General features: G+C 39.0%; 1 protein-coding gene across 1 annotated transcript in view; it reads left to right on the top strand.

Moving 5' to 3' along the window:
* KATNIP (katanin interacting protein) overlaps window positions 1-14,891 on the top strand; it is a 55,578-nt gene that overhangs the window by 19,927 nt on the left and 20,760 nt on the right. The window contains exons 11-14 of the mRNA XM_074158447.1: window positions 2,005-2,145; window positions 7,134-8,007; window positions 12,553-13,287; window positions 13,882-14,090. Of these exons, the coding sequence (XP_074014548.1) occupies window positions 2,005-2,145; window positions 7,134-8,007; window positions 12,553-13,287; window positions 13,882-14,090 (1,959 nt within the window). The remainder of the gene's footprint in view (window positions 1-2,004; window positions 2,146-7,133; window positions 8,008-12,552; window positions 13,288-13,881; window positions 14,091-14,891) is intronic.

Raw genomic sequence — 14,891 nt, 5'->3', positions numbered from 1 at the left:
GGCCAGCCTCCCCAAAATCTAAGAGCAAAGGTTCTCACTCTCACTTTTTTCCGTTGATCCAGTTCAAATGTAATTGAACATGTCAGGTTCACCCTGATGGGTCAAAGAACTTTGGGGCTAGATTTTTTCAGTGCTAGTTGCAAAAACAGTAACTCCAGACTCGAGTACATCATGTCAAGGCAAAGACATCACCTTCACTCTTAGTGATAGAACGTGAGAGTCCTCCACAGTCTTGTGAGTTCTGAAATGTATTCATCAAGGTGCCTTCAGTTTCCGGTGCCAGATCTGTGACATGCAGAGACTATAACACTTGTGAGTTTGTGTATCCTTGGTCCTAAGCAGTTACTTCCACTGATAAACAACATGATCTCTAGAGCTGCCTCTCACTGAAGATGCAATCCTCGGCCTGGCTCTGATATGCCTTTTATTGTTTGGAAGATCGTGTGCAACTTTACAGAGAAACTTAGTACAAAGCATGAGTAGGTCTCTCCAGATGCATTTTGGTGCCGAATCTGGTGCCTTCCTGTGAACCCACCTCTGGTGCTGTGTCAGTGCACACCAGAACCTATTGATTGTCCCACCTTGAGAGGTCTGGAGATGGATGGTCATCAGATATTGTCTCCTGTTAGGAAGTGATTTTTTTAATCATTCTTTTTTATAGTATCACTTGAGTAACATGATATAGCTTTGAAGTTGATCTGGGATTGGGCTCACACTGGTTTGAGGGCTATCCTTAATTTCTTTGATGTTAAGAGGCTTCTTTCTTTTTTTATACAGAAAAGCTTAAACCTGTCTGGCACTCTTAAGGCTGTTTATGCCCCAAACTGGCATTCAAAACAACAACAGTCTCCCAAAGCATTTTGAGAGGCCTCTGGGACAGAGACATTATAAGCCATCAGAGCTTGGAATATGTAGATGACCACTTTCAGAAGTGGATCTGTTGATGATACCTTTGAAGAACCTGGTAGAGAGCTCTGTCCTTACTGTCATTAGGCACACATCTAAAGTACTTGATAGGAAAGTTTTGTAGTTACTGCCTTCTGGAAAAACTGAAAGTCTTATTTCAAAGTGAAAGGATGTGGAAAAATACTGCCTTTGTGTACCTACTGTGTGACTATATGTACTGTGTATCCTTGAAAATGGAAGGGGAGCTAATTTATCTGCTAAACTCAGATCACTGATGTTGTCTGCATATATATTTACTTTGTACTCTCGTTTGTCTCTGTTTTGGGGGAACATTTGACATCAAGTATATTAATAGTCAACATTTTAATTTTGAAACTCTTTACTTCTTCCTGAGCTGCCACACATCCTTTTCCTCCATTTCTGAACATGTAGAGGTAGCAGTTCTGAACAGTGTCCAGAGTTAGGTATTCTTTGGTACTTAAAATGTCTTGATTGTCAGTTGTCTGCCAGATTCATGTTGGGAGTTTCTGTGATATCTTAGAAAATTTCTTATAATATTTCAAGTTTAGAGTCCTATATATAGCCCTAAAAAATAAATCTGTAAGTGAAATTAGTTGTCTGCAAAGCCTGATTAAAATAGAGGAATGGAATAAAATTCTATAAGATTCCCCTCTTTAGAGGGCAAAACAGAAGTGTAAGCACTTTAAGAAATCGTAAAATGATTATACAGTGTCTGTTGTGCTCAGTGATCCCCTCTAGTGCCTGCAAAGCTGATTAATTTGATTAAAATAAACTGGGCTTGCTTTGACCCTGCCGTTACAAAGCATGGCAGGCAGCCTGCCGTTTGGGAGTGTGCAGATGTCGCACTGGGACAGCAAGCAGCTGACCTTTATCTGATTGTCAGGTTGTTGTGAGCAGGCAGGAGGGTCGGATTTATTCCTTGGAAATGAGGTTAAGATTTTGCTCTTAATACAGTAGATTTTATTAAATGCTTACTTTTCTAATCGATAAATATTTTTCTTTGGAGTGGTACATTAATTAAGTATACCTCTTTAGGAGAAAGAGTATTAGTGACAGTCTGCTTGTACATGTTTTTAGACCACCAAGGAAACCGTCCTTTGGATGTGCCCTTTCCATCCGCCTGTCCAACTTTACTTTGTTATCCGCAATCCCACCCGGTCACATGGCTTTGGTATATCCAAGATCAAGATTTGGAATTACAGCGCAACAACTCCCTGCGTAAGTAGTCTTTTCTCAACTCCTCTGTCTGTATGCTCTACTTTGCCTAGGGAAACTCAGATTGGTCTTCTTTCCAAAAGTATGAAATCAAAGTAGATACCATTTTCTCTAGTGAAACAGGGAGCTAGAAGCATTCCATATCTACTGTGAAATTAGCTTTTGTCTTAATTGTAAGTGGTAGCAACGTAAGTGTTAACGTTTTCATAGGTACAATTAATATTTTCTTTCAAAGCTAATAAAGATCTCCAAAGACGTAATGAAAGGTTTGCATGTTGTGTCAGTTAATCCTTTACTGTAGCGAGAAATAAAGATACGAAGGTAAGTACATCTTAATATTCAGGATTTTCAGTTGTTTTATCACAGTATAAATAAATATGTGTTTAAATATGTGTTTTCTCATGTATATAGGTATAAATGGGCTGACTGTTGCTCGATTTGGCTTTGCCACTTTAATTAAAAAGTATACTAACTGTGTTCATAACAAAACAAGTAATCTAGTGTTACAAGAGAGACATATCATGGCAGATGGTCTCTTGTTTGTGTGTTTGAATGTCACCATGGAAATTATTCTTGTTTGTACACTGCAATGTTAAGAAAAAAAAATCCCAGGTACTGGATCAAAGAAGATTTGCTGTCCTGGATTATAAATAAGAGGCTTTATTCCTCTGGTTTTGCTCTCATCTATGTTCTTATATAAGCACATATGGTAATTTATACATATGGAAATGACCATGGAAGGGACAACTTAAACAAATTTGCTATAACATGATTTATATTTATTTTCTGGAGTTTTAATAGCTTTTTCTATTAAAACGTGGGCTACAGAATGTTCCATCATCATTAGAGAGTGCAAAAGGGACTGCTGGTTTTGGAGGTAATAGTATGATTTGTTACCAAATCTATTGAATATAATGCAGGAAATACACATAAATGTGTTTCTGTGTTTTAAGGCACTGTTTTTTTAATAAACCACTATGAGGCAAGCTGTAAAATCCATTAGGAGTATAATCCCATGGATTTTGGTGGCAGTGCAGACACTAACTAAAGAAATGTGTCATTATCCTTAAGATGAGAGAATAACACAAAGCCGTTCTGCCTAATTCTGTAATTTGTCATGGGGAAGTTTTGTCTGAGAAGTACAAAACCCGAAAATACAATTAGGTAACAATTTTCTTCCTGGTAATGTAAATCCAGAGCCAGATTTCTGTGTAGTTTTTTGGTAATCATTCTAACCTCCTTTCCCTTAAAAACCCCGTAAGTGAGAGATGCCCTAGTAGTTCTTCAAAAAAAAAGACAGAAAATTAATTCGGGCCAGTGCTTTTAGATTGTTGAAAATGTTTGAGTTTCAGAACTTGAGTCTGGAAGTAGAAAAAATATGGCTGAAGGAAGCTGTGAAAGTCAGATTACGTCATTGTGATGGATTCCTTGATTCAGTGTATTACAAGGAAGGTCTCGGAGAATGCTTCATTTTGGGTTTATGTATTTCAGATGAGGTCTGTGAAAAAGGAGGTAATTTTTAGTCTGCAGGAACAGATGAAGTCTATGTGAGGGCACCCAGTTCTTTTCAAGTTTGTCTGAAATATTCAGGCATTTTGTAAATAATTGCTGCAGCCTTGAAATTACATCGTTACTTGATGCTATTAGAACTCTTTTCATAAGATCCGATATAATGCCTCTTCACAAATTTGTGAATGGATTTAATACTAAGAAGCATTAATGTCTTAGTTGCCCTCCAATTGGATCATTTTCTCCTTTGAGCAATATCCCATATGCCTGTTCCTCCTGCATGTATATTCATGTCCACTCCTTTGAGCTGGGGGTTTTTTTTCAGTGCTGGGCTACAACTGGGGTGCTTTGCCTGTAAGGATGCAGCAGCTTTTTTTCCAGCAGAGTTAGCTTTCTAGAAGAACTTAGTTCTTTTAGGTTTTGACTTGTTTCCTGTTGCTCCTTCTTTTTCACTCTTCTGTGGGAAGTCAGGCAGAGGGAACTTCGAGTCCTCTGTCCAGGTGTAATTCACAGAAAAGTGCCTCTGGCTTTAAGCTTTGTCCTTTGTGCACGAATATCACAGAAACAGCCAGAAATCCCATTCCTCTTGCATTACTGGAAAGCACTATCCCAGCAGGCACTGTGGGAGGGCTGAAGGGGCAAGCTGGGAAGGAACATCAAGAAAAATCATAGAACTATTTGCCCAAAATCTTTCATTTTTTTCTCTCTGAAGTTGATCATACCTACTTGCTTACTCTGAGACATCGTGCTATTCTAATTACTCTTCTGGGAGGAGAAAAACCTGCCTTGGGTGAAGTATTGAGTTGGTTTCCGGGGTGGCTTCTTGATGGAATTACTCATGAGGAAGGGATTTCTCCATCCTCCTTTTTCTCGAGGAGAGTTAACCGGTGGTACTGGGAGAAGCCAACCATTCTGTTGATCTCTTGCACCACATCTGATCACTAAGCAACCGGAAGCTCAGAAGTGGGGTGGAGGAAATGAAAAAGAACGGTTTATAGAATCATGGAATGATTTGGGTTGGAAGGGACCTTAAAGGTCATCTAGTTTCCACCCCTTGCCCTGGGCAGGGACACCTCCCACCAGACCAGGTTGCTCCAAACCCCATCCAACCTGGCCTTGAACCCCTCCAGGGATGGGGCAGCCACAGCTTCTCTGGGCAACCTGGGCCAGTGTCTCACCACTCCCAGAGTGAAAAATTTCTCCCTGAAGTTCTTAGTCTTGTGTCTGCACATGTTTGTTCTTGGAGTCCCTGAGTTCTGTTCATATTTTTCCTGCCAGAGCCTCAGTCTGCTTAGAATTTTGGTGCAAGAGATTTTCATTAGCTTTTACTGGTTCTTCATTAATAGGTGGTTCTCACCTGCCCCAGTTCACTCTGTCACTATTGCCTTAGAAATATCTGTAGCTTTGGTTGGTTCACTTTGATACAGTCCAGATCCCATGTTTGGGGAATCTTCCTATGATACCTGTCCCAGATAATCCAGAACTTCAGAGAAAGGAAGTCATTTCCTACTGACCAGAATAGTAATTTTGAAGTGACTGGCCCTTTTCTGTGCTTGACTGTCCCTCTTTCAGGGAAAATAAGCTCCATCATGTAATTCTGTAATGTTTTCTCTGTCTACCCATCCTCCTCTGGTACCGGTGGGTGGAGTGGGATTCATCTAAAAACATTTTGTTCTTAAGAGGTTGGCGATTTTGACTTAAAAAGATGAAACTGACAAATACTTTTCAAAATATACATGTGTATATTTCTGTATTCCGTGCGGTTTATATCTGTTTCCAGGTGAAAACACAGAACTAAGGTTTGAGTATCCATAACAGCAGAAAAGACCAGGGTATCATGTAAAAACATTGCCGTTATCCCAAATTCAACTGTGAATAGCCACTATCTCTAGCATTTAAGGGAGACATTAACAGTTCAGACATACAAAGATTCAAAAAATAACATTAGTTGGGCATCCTTATAGTCTTGCTCTTCCCCATTGTAATTTCAGGCAAAGCCATGTAGTTAGTTTTTAATATATGTAATTATTAAAGTGTTTTGATCCCCAATTAGATTAATCTAGCAGTGTCCTTCTTCAAGGGGAAGAAATATCATGTTTTATGGCTAAATGCATGAGTACAGACATATAACGCTTTATGATACTCTAGGAGTAGCACAGGCAACCATGACATAATGGCCAATTAAACTGGGTTTACAGCTGTTCTCTGAGAAGTTAGTGAAGGTTATCTTTTTCTATCAGGAATGTATCAGGAATGCGACTCGCATTCCTACACCTACTCCCCTCCCTCAACTGGAGCTTTCTTGTTATGCCCACATCTTCTGTTGTAGGTCTATATTACATTTTTTGCCTCATACATGTTATTATTTGAAAAGCAGTAGAATGGAACTAGAAAGACTTGTAAGTGGTAAAGAGCGCGTGCAGGAGCGAAGAACCGGAGACACTTGTACTTGAAGGTGACAGAGTAACTGGTTTAGGCTGGGAGTGGAGGAAAATTTAAATTAGTATTCAAGGAGAACTGACACCCAGGAGATAAGCAGGAGGAATGAAACTGAAACTTCTTACTTTTCATGAAAAGCTTCTCAGTTTCCGTGAAAATAAGAAAAGAACAGAGAGTCTTTAAAGACTCCACGTGATGGACATGTTACTGAAATTTAGTGGGTAGAAAGGAGATGGATTTTGTCTCATCTTCCATATTTTCTTTGGAGATACCAGTATTTTTGTCAAGAGGGAGGAAAGGTTAGATGGAAATGATAAAAAGAATAGAAAGAACATTAGTTCTGACTTCAATTGAATGAAAAAAAACGGATTTCAGTGGGTATCACGGAAAAGGAGAACATAGAGATAAAGTTGTGAGTGGCAGAGTTGTGTCTGAGATAAAGGCCTTCTATTTAAAAGGCTGGTTAAGTGTTGGAATGAGCCATCAAGGCAGATCATTTGAAAACTGTTAAAACCAGTTTTCTTCACAATGGTATAGGATATTTTACTTTCTTCAGTAGAAAGAGATGGACCAGATGATTTTTCGTATGTCCTTTTCAGCCCTATATTTCTATAACTCTTCTTAAATCTCATGGCTTTGATCTGGCTCGTTGTTCGCTGTGCAAGTTGTCATGAAAGTGGTGAATCTTAAAGATGCTGAAACAAAATGTGCCTCTGAAATTTATATCCTTATCAAATGTAATTATACTTAATCTAGGCTTCTTTACTCAAGCTTTTCTAAATATTTAAGCCTTGTCAGCCAAAATGGTTCATAGTACTGTCTAGCAGGGTTTTCAGTCCTTGTAAATAAAACCTTAAATATTCCACGGTATTTTTCAGTTGTTTGAGCATTTGATTAAAAAGTAGTCAAAGCAGGTTACTGATATGGGCATCTAATCATTTTCATCTGTTTATTGATTAAGTGTTCAAATGTCAGAGTTACAGAACAGTGATATCGAATGCTTCAACAGCTTAATTGAAATCTTCATACTTGTATTTTTGTAGGACCTTAATGTTGGAGCAAAGAAGGTGAAGTTATATGTTGATGAGAACCTTGTATTTGACGGTGAATTAGAGAGAGCCTCTGGAGATCCCCTCACTGACCACAGCACTACAATTGACCTCACAGATCACAAGCAAGATCCCTCTGCGTATTCTGCAAACGAAAGGAAAGAAGGAAATACACCTGCAGTCGCAGAGAAGAAAACAGACCTGCATTTTAAATGCTCACAGTCAAACAGCGTTTCACCAAACTGGAAGTCTCTGCCAGAAGAAAATCTTCTTGAGCATAAGATGAACTCGGTCAGCTTTACAAAGAAAAATTTGACTGAGTTGGAGCGTGATCCAAAAATGTTACCATCTCAAATTTGTATAAAAGATGCCAAAGAGAACGCAACAGCACAAGCAGTTACGGAGCACGTTCAATCTGACGATGAACTAACTTTGAGCGAGCAAATGGAAAAGCTGACAGGAAGAAAATTGTCTGACTCTACAGATGCAATTCCTTCTTGGTTACAGTCATCTTCCCAAGTAACAGAGAATAATCAAATCGCTTCCAGTAAGCGGAAGCCTCCCTGGCTTGCTACAGAATATGCGTTAGGCTTGAGACTTCAAACACAGTCAGATCTGACTAATGAGAATGTTAAATGTCAGAGAAATGAACTGGGAAGATCCAGTAGTAGAAATGCAAATGGGGATGAGAGATCCCAGATGCTGACCAGAAAGGATGGGGATGTGGGCTTGGACATTTCAGAGCAGCTTTCTAACAAAAATTGCTGCAGCTTACAGTACCCTACAAGTGGAAGGAGAAGTGTCAGATGTGTAAAAAAGGCGGGATTAAACACTATAAATCTTGGAGAAGATGATGCTGTTCTCAAAGGTAAGAGCTCACAAGAGCAACCCTAGTGCAAGCGCTGATGTGTTCTCCATTTTGCAGAAGCACAGAATTGTTTGGGTGGGAAGGGATCTCTTGAGATTCCTGGAGGTATAGAAAGGGGAATTCACTTTTGCTATTGGCAGTATTCAGTTTTTCTCAGTCTTACTATGACAATGCTCAGAGGTTCTCTCCTTGTCCTATACCTGATGTGAAATGCTCTTTTTCTGAAAAATGTACATTCTGAGTTAGTGTTTTTAAATTTATTTGGAGAAGATTGAAGACTAAATTTCAGTAAAATATATTCTAAAAATTAACAGTCCTGCAGACAGCAAATGTTTACTAATATCAATGAAAATCTGCAAAAAGGTAAAGAAGGGTGTGACCTCAAGGTAGTGAGTAAATTTACGGTTTATTTGTGTAGTAGGTTTGTGCCTTTCTCAATGAGAATATGTGCTGAATATACTCCACTCGGAGCAAGTGGAAAACTGCCCATAGTTTCCCTTCTCTGCTTGTTACATTACATACCTCTTTCAAATCCCTAGTAAATTTAGCTGCTGTCTGCTCCATGCTTTTGATTATCCTCGTCATCCTTCTCCAAACCTTTTTTAGTTCTCCTGGATCCTGGTGGAGATGGAGGATCCAGTTTTGGAAGTTGCATTCTGCCTCTGGCCATAGCCAACTGTGTGTTCCCAGGGAAGAGTATGAAAATTGGGCACGTTCTGAGGTTCCTGTTCTCTCTCAACCTCCAGCAATCTATGGCTAAGAAATTTTCTGAGCGTGGGCTTTTTTTTGTGCTTAACAGCTGTAAATAACACAAGAATACAACTTTTTACCTACAAGATCTACTTTGTCTCGCTTTTAACCAACTTTTTTTGGATTTTTATTGCTCAGGGTATATTTTTAATCTCCCTTTTTCAGTTTCAAGCCATATGTCACTGACTTTTTTTGGGCCCTTCATACCCCTTCTTTGGCATTCGATGTCAAATTGAATTCTTCAGCATTCAATGACTTATCTCAAATGAAGAGTCTGGCAGAACAAGGACAACAAGGCCCAGAGAATTGGAAGAGGTGGTTACAAAAATACACATTGCAATTTTGAGAGTGATTTAGCATCAGAACAATTTACATGAAAGTGTAGCTTCTCTATATTGTATTTGGGTGTGGTGTTTACATTAAGTGATGGTCATAAGGGACAGGAAATATGCTTAAATGCAGGAATGCCAGTTCAAATTCTACAGCAGGTACTGCCTGATTATTTTCAGACACAGGCGGGGAAAATGCTTCTTTCTAAACTTAGAATGTCTGAATTTTTCCTCTGTGCTCCTCTGTGGAGAAAACAACAATTTCATAAATATATCTGAAATTATACCTCAAAAAAAAGTACTGCCATCTTCCCTTCACCCACCCACTCACTGCAGCCCGTTTACTGTTTCACACATTTTACAGTATCTCAGTTAGATTAAAAAACTTGTCAACATTATGGAAACTCTAAATAAATCCCACCTTAGTCATTTCTGTTGAGTTGTAAAAGTGGTAACAATTTAGGAGTTTTAATGTAAACTGTAAGATGGGGGTGATCATGGTTCTAATTATAATGTCCTCTAATTTTGCTCAGAGCAGGTTTTGTCATCTGATGCTTAAAACTCCCCATATGTGTTTGTCCTTGGGAAAACTGCATGCCATCCGGCCGCTTTTGTTCTCGCTGTGCTGTGCTGGGCAGGGTAAAACCAGCTTCAAAGTGGAGCTGAGTGAGCATTAACAACAGGGAAAGAGTTTTAAGTGTTTCCCTAAGAGTGGGGAATTTTAATTGGTAGGGGGCCAGGGGAGCTGCAGTTTCCCAAGAGCAGTATGTGACAAAGGGGGGGCTGCGCAAGCTCATATGCAATGTCACAGCACCCCTTTGGTCACTAAGTGAAGAATAACGAGAACAATGGAAATTAGAAATAGCACGTACGTGCATACTTGCCTTGACTTAATGTTGCTATAAAAACATACAATTTTTCTTTGATAACTGGTTTAATGTGCAAAGGAAATGATGGGAGTGTGCTGGTAAAATTTGCAAACAGCATGTAATTTGGGATATTATGAGTTAAGAAGATTAAAGAACTGCACAGAAAGATGAACTTGAGGACTGGAGTAATAGCGACGGAACGCAATTCAGTAGTACTGCTTGCAGGGTCATTTGGGGACTAATAACAAAAAATTAAGTTGTAAGCTGAGTAATCATCAATTGCAAATGACTGAGGAAGAGGAGGATCTTAGCCAAGTAGTTGATAACAGCTTAACTATGAAATGCTGGAGTGACGCAGGCGTGATTACAGCAATGCACTCCCAGGATGTATCAGCAGAGGCATTTCTGTTCGTTAGGGAAATGTTAATATCTCAACACAGGCACTCGTGAGACGTCAGTTGGAAAACTGCAGTTCTGATCATCCACTTTCAGGAAAGCTGATTACAAAGTGGAACAGATACAGAAGGGAGCTTTTAGAATGATTTGGGAAACGAAACGTGTGATTGCAGCATGGAAATATGATTGCTATTTATAACTGCAGGGAATAAAAATGAGATTAACGAAACGGGGGGAGAAGAAAGGTGGGGTTTTTCCAAGATAGTGTTGTCCCAAAATGTAGTTTACTAAAGTTTTGAGAGGAATTGTATGGTGCATGTTGCCATCAGAAACCAGACAAGGGACTTTGTGATTCAAGACACCCCTCCTAAACCCCTAGGGGAGGTGCACGTTTGAGGTGTCATTATTTCTGGACTCTGGGATAGCTTCCATCATACAATCCTCTCGGGCATGCAGAAGGCTGGGAATGCGTCTGTAACATCTGCAAGTGGGATACTATTTATCTACATGCAGAGTTTATTGTTCACAGGGCTCTGATAAAAATAATAAATTTTAGATTCTAAAAAAAATGCCAAACTCTGTAAGCCTTTAGCTGTTGACCTCTGCTTTCGGGCTATTCTCGGCTTTCCTTTCAGAGCTCCACTTCTGTTGTCACTCCTTAATGTAGCTAACAAACCTGTTCACCTCCCCGGGAAAATCCCTCCTGTTGAACTGCTGTAGAAGCACTCCAGAGTTGTAACCTCTGTACTGCTTGAAGTACTTAACATTTTAAAAAGTTTAATAAAAAAAGGGAAAAAACCTCCAAAATAAGGAAAGCCAGTGGATGTTAAATACTCTTCTACACATGCTCATCCTGATACTTTCAAGCGTTGTCATTTTAAAGTGGTGAATATATATATATATATACACACAGTATCTTCTTCAGGTAAATTGTGAGGCTCTGGGAAGGACTGGTTGGGATTACCCACCCCATGAGTATCCATAAGGACAATGGTTTGAACAAGAAAGCGACTTCCAAATGACTGATATTCTCTGAAATAGGTGTCTTTGCTTCCTATCTGTGTTTCCCTTGTGGGGTGGGGAGAGGTGGCCAGGTTGGTCTCCAGCCTTTCCTTCTGGAAGACAACCCTCTTTCAGGTAGTTTCCCATCTGCTTTAAAATTCTTATTTTTATCTCGCTTGTCTCCAGCGTAAATGATTATTGGCCATAGATAGATTAGGAACATTGCCTCTTTCCCAGTGTTTCCAGAAACAAAGTTAAAAGTTAGTCTTGAGCAGCCTTTTGGGAAAACATTATTTTGCATTTTACCGTAACTGGTGTTTATTCTTGATAACCATTTGTTTTAGTATCCACTCAAGGACGTTGTACAGAAGTAAAATCTAGCCCGTGGGCCTGTAATTGTTTAGTATTCCACTCGCTTTTCTTCATTTATTTGAAGAAAATACATAAGTGACAGCTTTATTGAAAATTATCTTTGTTATTATCCGCTCTTAATTGTTTTGAGATGGAAATTAAGCAACTCCTCAGTGCAGTCACAAGGAGATCATGCTCTGCTCCCACTGTGCCCCTCTAATTTCTTGCCCCACTCGTTCCCATTAGATATTTTGTCATTATCCCCCTTGTACATCTCACACTTGCTGAAAAGTGAGAGAAATGTTTGGACGTTACCTGCGTAGAATTCAACGCTCACCTCATGCTCCTTGTACGCAGAACCTCCTTATTTTCTCCTCACTTTTCTTTATACACATAGCTGATTTTGAGAAGCACTAGCTTTTCTCTGTAATGCTTTAGAGACTTCACCGGTTCAGCCATTTCCAACTGTATGAAAGATGTGCAGAAATGCAGACAGACGATTTAAACTATTGTGACAGCCACACAATAAGTATCACTGGGCAAAATCCCAATTTCTGTTAGTGTTGAGTCAAGAATTCGCAGTCTCAAACTTAGTTGCTTTTTTGTTTCTTGGCACGTGCTCTGCTCTTCAATATTTAAAAGTGACGGTTTTTGTTATGTCTAAATGGGGATGAGAAATTGGGACATGTAGCCCTCATAACAGAGAGGCAATATAAAAGTGCTGGGATAACAGAATTTCACAGTAAGGGAACACAAATTTGACCAACATAATTCTGGAAAGTCCTTGTTGCAGTGGTTTGCTTTCAGTCCTGTTTATGTACTAAACGCCAGTGTAATGTTGTTTTCAGATGAAGACTTTTCTGTCAAGGACATAGCAACCTCTAGAGCAAAGCGGCACAGTGAACAAGAAGACACTCTGCAGGAGTCGTGGAACTCCTTGGTAAAGTTTAATTATTCCCATCGTGGCCGAATCTCTAACATGGATTTTCAAGGGGATATCTTTGATGAATTTCTCCATCAACAGAAAATCAACCGACCTGGAGAATATCAGCAAGTGAGAAAAGAGGGACTACAAACACTACCAAAAAGGCAAGAAGAAGAAAATGTCATGGAGGCACATGATGGAAATGATTTTAAAATTCCTGTTTTACCTTACGGGCAGCACTTAGTGATAGATATTCAAACAACATGGGGGGACAGACATTATGTTGGTCTTAATGGAATTGAAGTTTTCAGTTCTAAAGGAGAGCCTGTTCAGATTTCAAAAATAACGGCTGAACCACCTGATATAAATATATTACCAGCTTATGGCAACGATCCCAGAATAATAACCAACCTAATTGATGGGGTAAATCGGACACAGGATGATATGCATCTCTGGCTAGCACCATTTACCCCTGGAAAACCTCACTTCATCTTTATTGACTTTGCGAATTCCTGTCAAGTAGCTATGATTAGGATTTGGAATTATAATAAATCTCGCATACACTCTTTCAGAGGTGTGAAAGACATTATAATGGTGTTAGATGAACAATGCATCTTTAAAGGAGAAATTGCGAAAGCTTCAGGAACGTTGTCTGGAGGTATGCTATCATTTCTTATTTTCTTTGTGGAAACAACAGTACAGTACAAACAAATACATTTATCTTGTTTGTTATCACTTCCCATTTCAAAGTAAGCTGGCACTTTGTATAGTACTTAATTCTTTTAATTTCATAATGTAATACAAAACCCGCTAATTCCTCAATGATATTGTGAATTTTAGTAGCATATAGAGATAATCTCTATTCTTAACAATGTCTTAATAACAAGACTATATTTCAATAGCATCAGATAGTCACTAGACATTTAAAAGTTGCAGATTTTTACTTGTTTTCACAGATAGGATGTTTTGGACAAGGTGATGGAGGAGCTTTTCTTCCATTTTCTTTTATATGCATTTGAAATTTGACTGAGTTCTTTAGGTTTTTCTGCTGTGCAGTGTAAGTTTGGGAATGAACGCACTAATTATATCAGTAGTCAGTATCAATTTACCATATATTATCTTTAGACAGTACTGCAAATTAAATGTAAAGAAGGACTGAAATTAAATTTTATCACTCTAATAATTCTTGTATATTCACCCTTGTATATTCTCTTGTGTGGTTTCTCCATTTAATTCTGTACGTTGCCTTCAGCTCCAGAGCACTTTGGGGATACTATATTGTTCACTACCGATGATGACATTCTTGAAGCTATATACTGCTATGATGAGACTTACGATGGAGAAATGGAAAATGCCAGCTCCTTGAGATACGAGGAAGAGCTCAAGAGGCCCACGACTGCTGACAGGGAGGGAGATGAAAGACCTTTTACACAAGCGGGGTTAAGAACAGAGAACCAACAGGTAGGGGCCTCTGTTCAGAACCCTCTATAAATGTCTTTCTGAAACATGACATAGAAATATTAGACACTGATTTCCATGATGGAGTAAAGTTCTGCAGAACAACTAATGCACCTATTTGTCTACTTTGAAGATTGTTTTTTCTATATACCAGCTCAATAATTTATGCAATTTTTTTAAGCCCCAAAGGTCCTTCAAATTTTGGGTTCCCTGATTAATTAATAAGACTATACTGGATTGTTTGGGGTTTTTTTCTTTACTTGGACAGAGATTAGAGGGAATTCTTAATTCAGGCACTCCTGAAGTTTTATGCCACTGTTGGTGATTTTTACCATGCAGTTATTTGTGTAATGAGAGCTGTGCTCCCTGTTACTCCAAAACAAAGATTTTCCCATATTTTCCACACAGAGTATACTGTTGCTTGTTCCTTCCTCTGCAAATTAAGTATCTTACGTGAGAAGGATCTCCCGCTGTCAAGTCCTCCCCATATTTTTTCATCTCTTCTTTTTTGACTAGAGTCTCCACAGGCCTCTGTGCATTTTGCAGTATAAAAACGCCCCATTACTATTCCATACAGTGGGTATTTTGCTACTTGGAGGAAGGCTATATTTTCAAGCACTGGAGTCTTGCCTCATACCATTCCAGCCCAACAATCCAGTGTCTTAAGCAAAGATCTTGCAAGATTTTCTGCTCAAGATGGTGTGAGGCAGTATTTGACCTGATTTCCATCCAATCTTCTACCTTCTTAGAACGTTAATGAGCACCTGCTGTTGCTTCAATGAGGTTATATTTTTCTAGAGGACA

This window comes from Numenius arquata, chromosome 14, assembly GCF_964106895.1.
Source record: "Numenius arquata chromosome 14, bNumArq3.hap1.1, whole genome shotgun sequence".
In the NCBI taxonomy this organism is placed as follows: domain Eukaryota; kingdom Metazoa; phylum Chordata; class Aves; order Charadriiformes; family Scolopacidae; genus Numenius; species Numenius arquata.
Note: the sequence above shows the minus strand (reverse complement) of the source record. Positions and strands in the feature narration are given on the sequence as shown.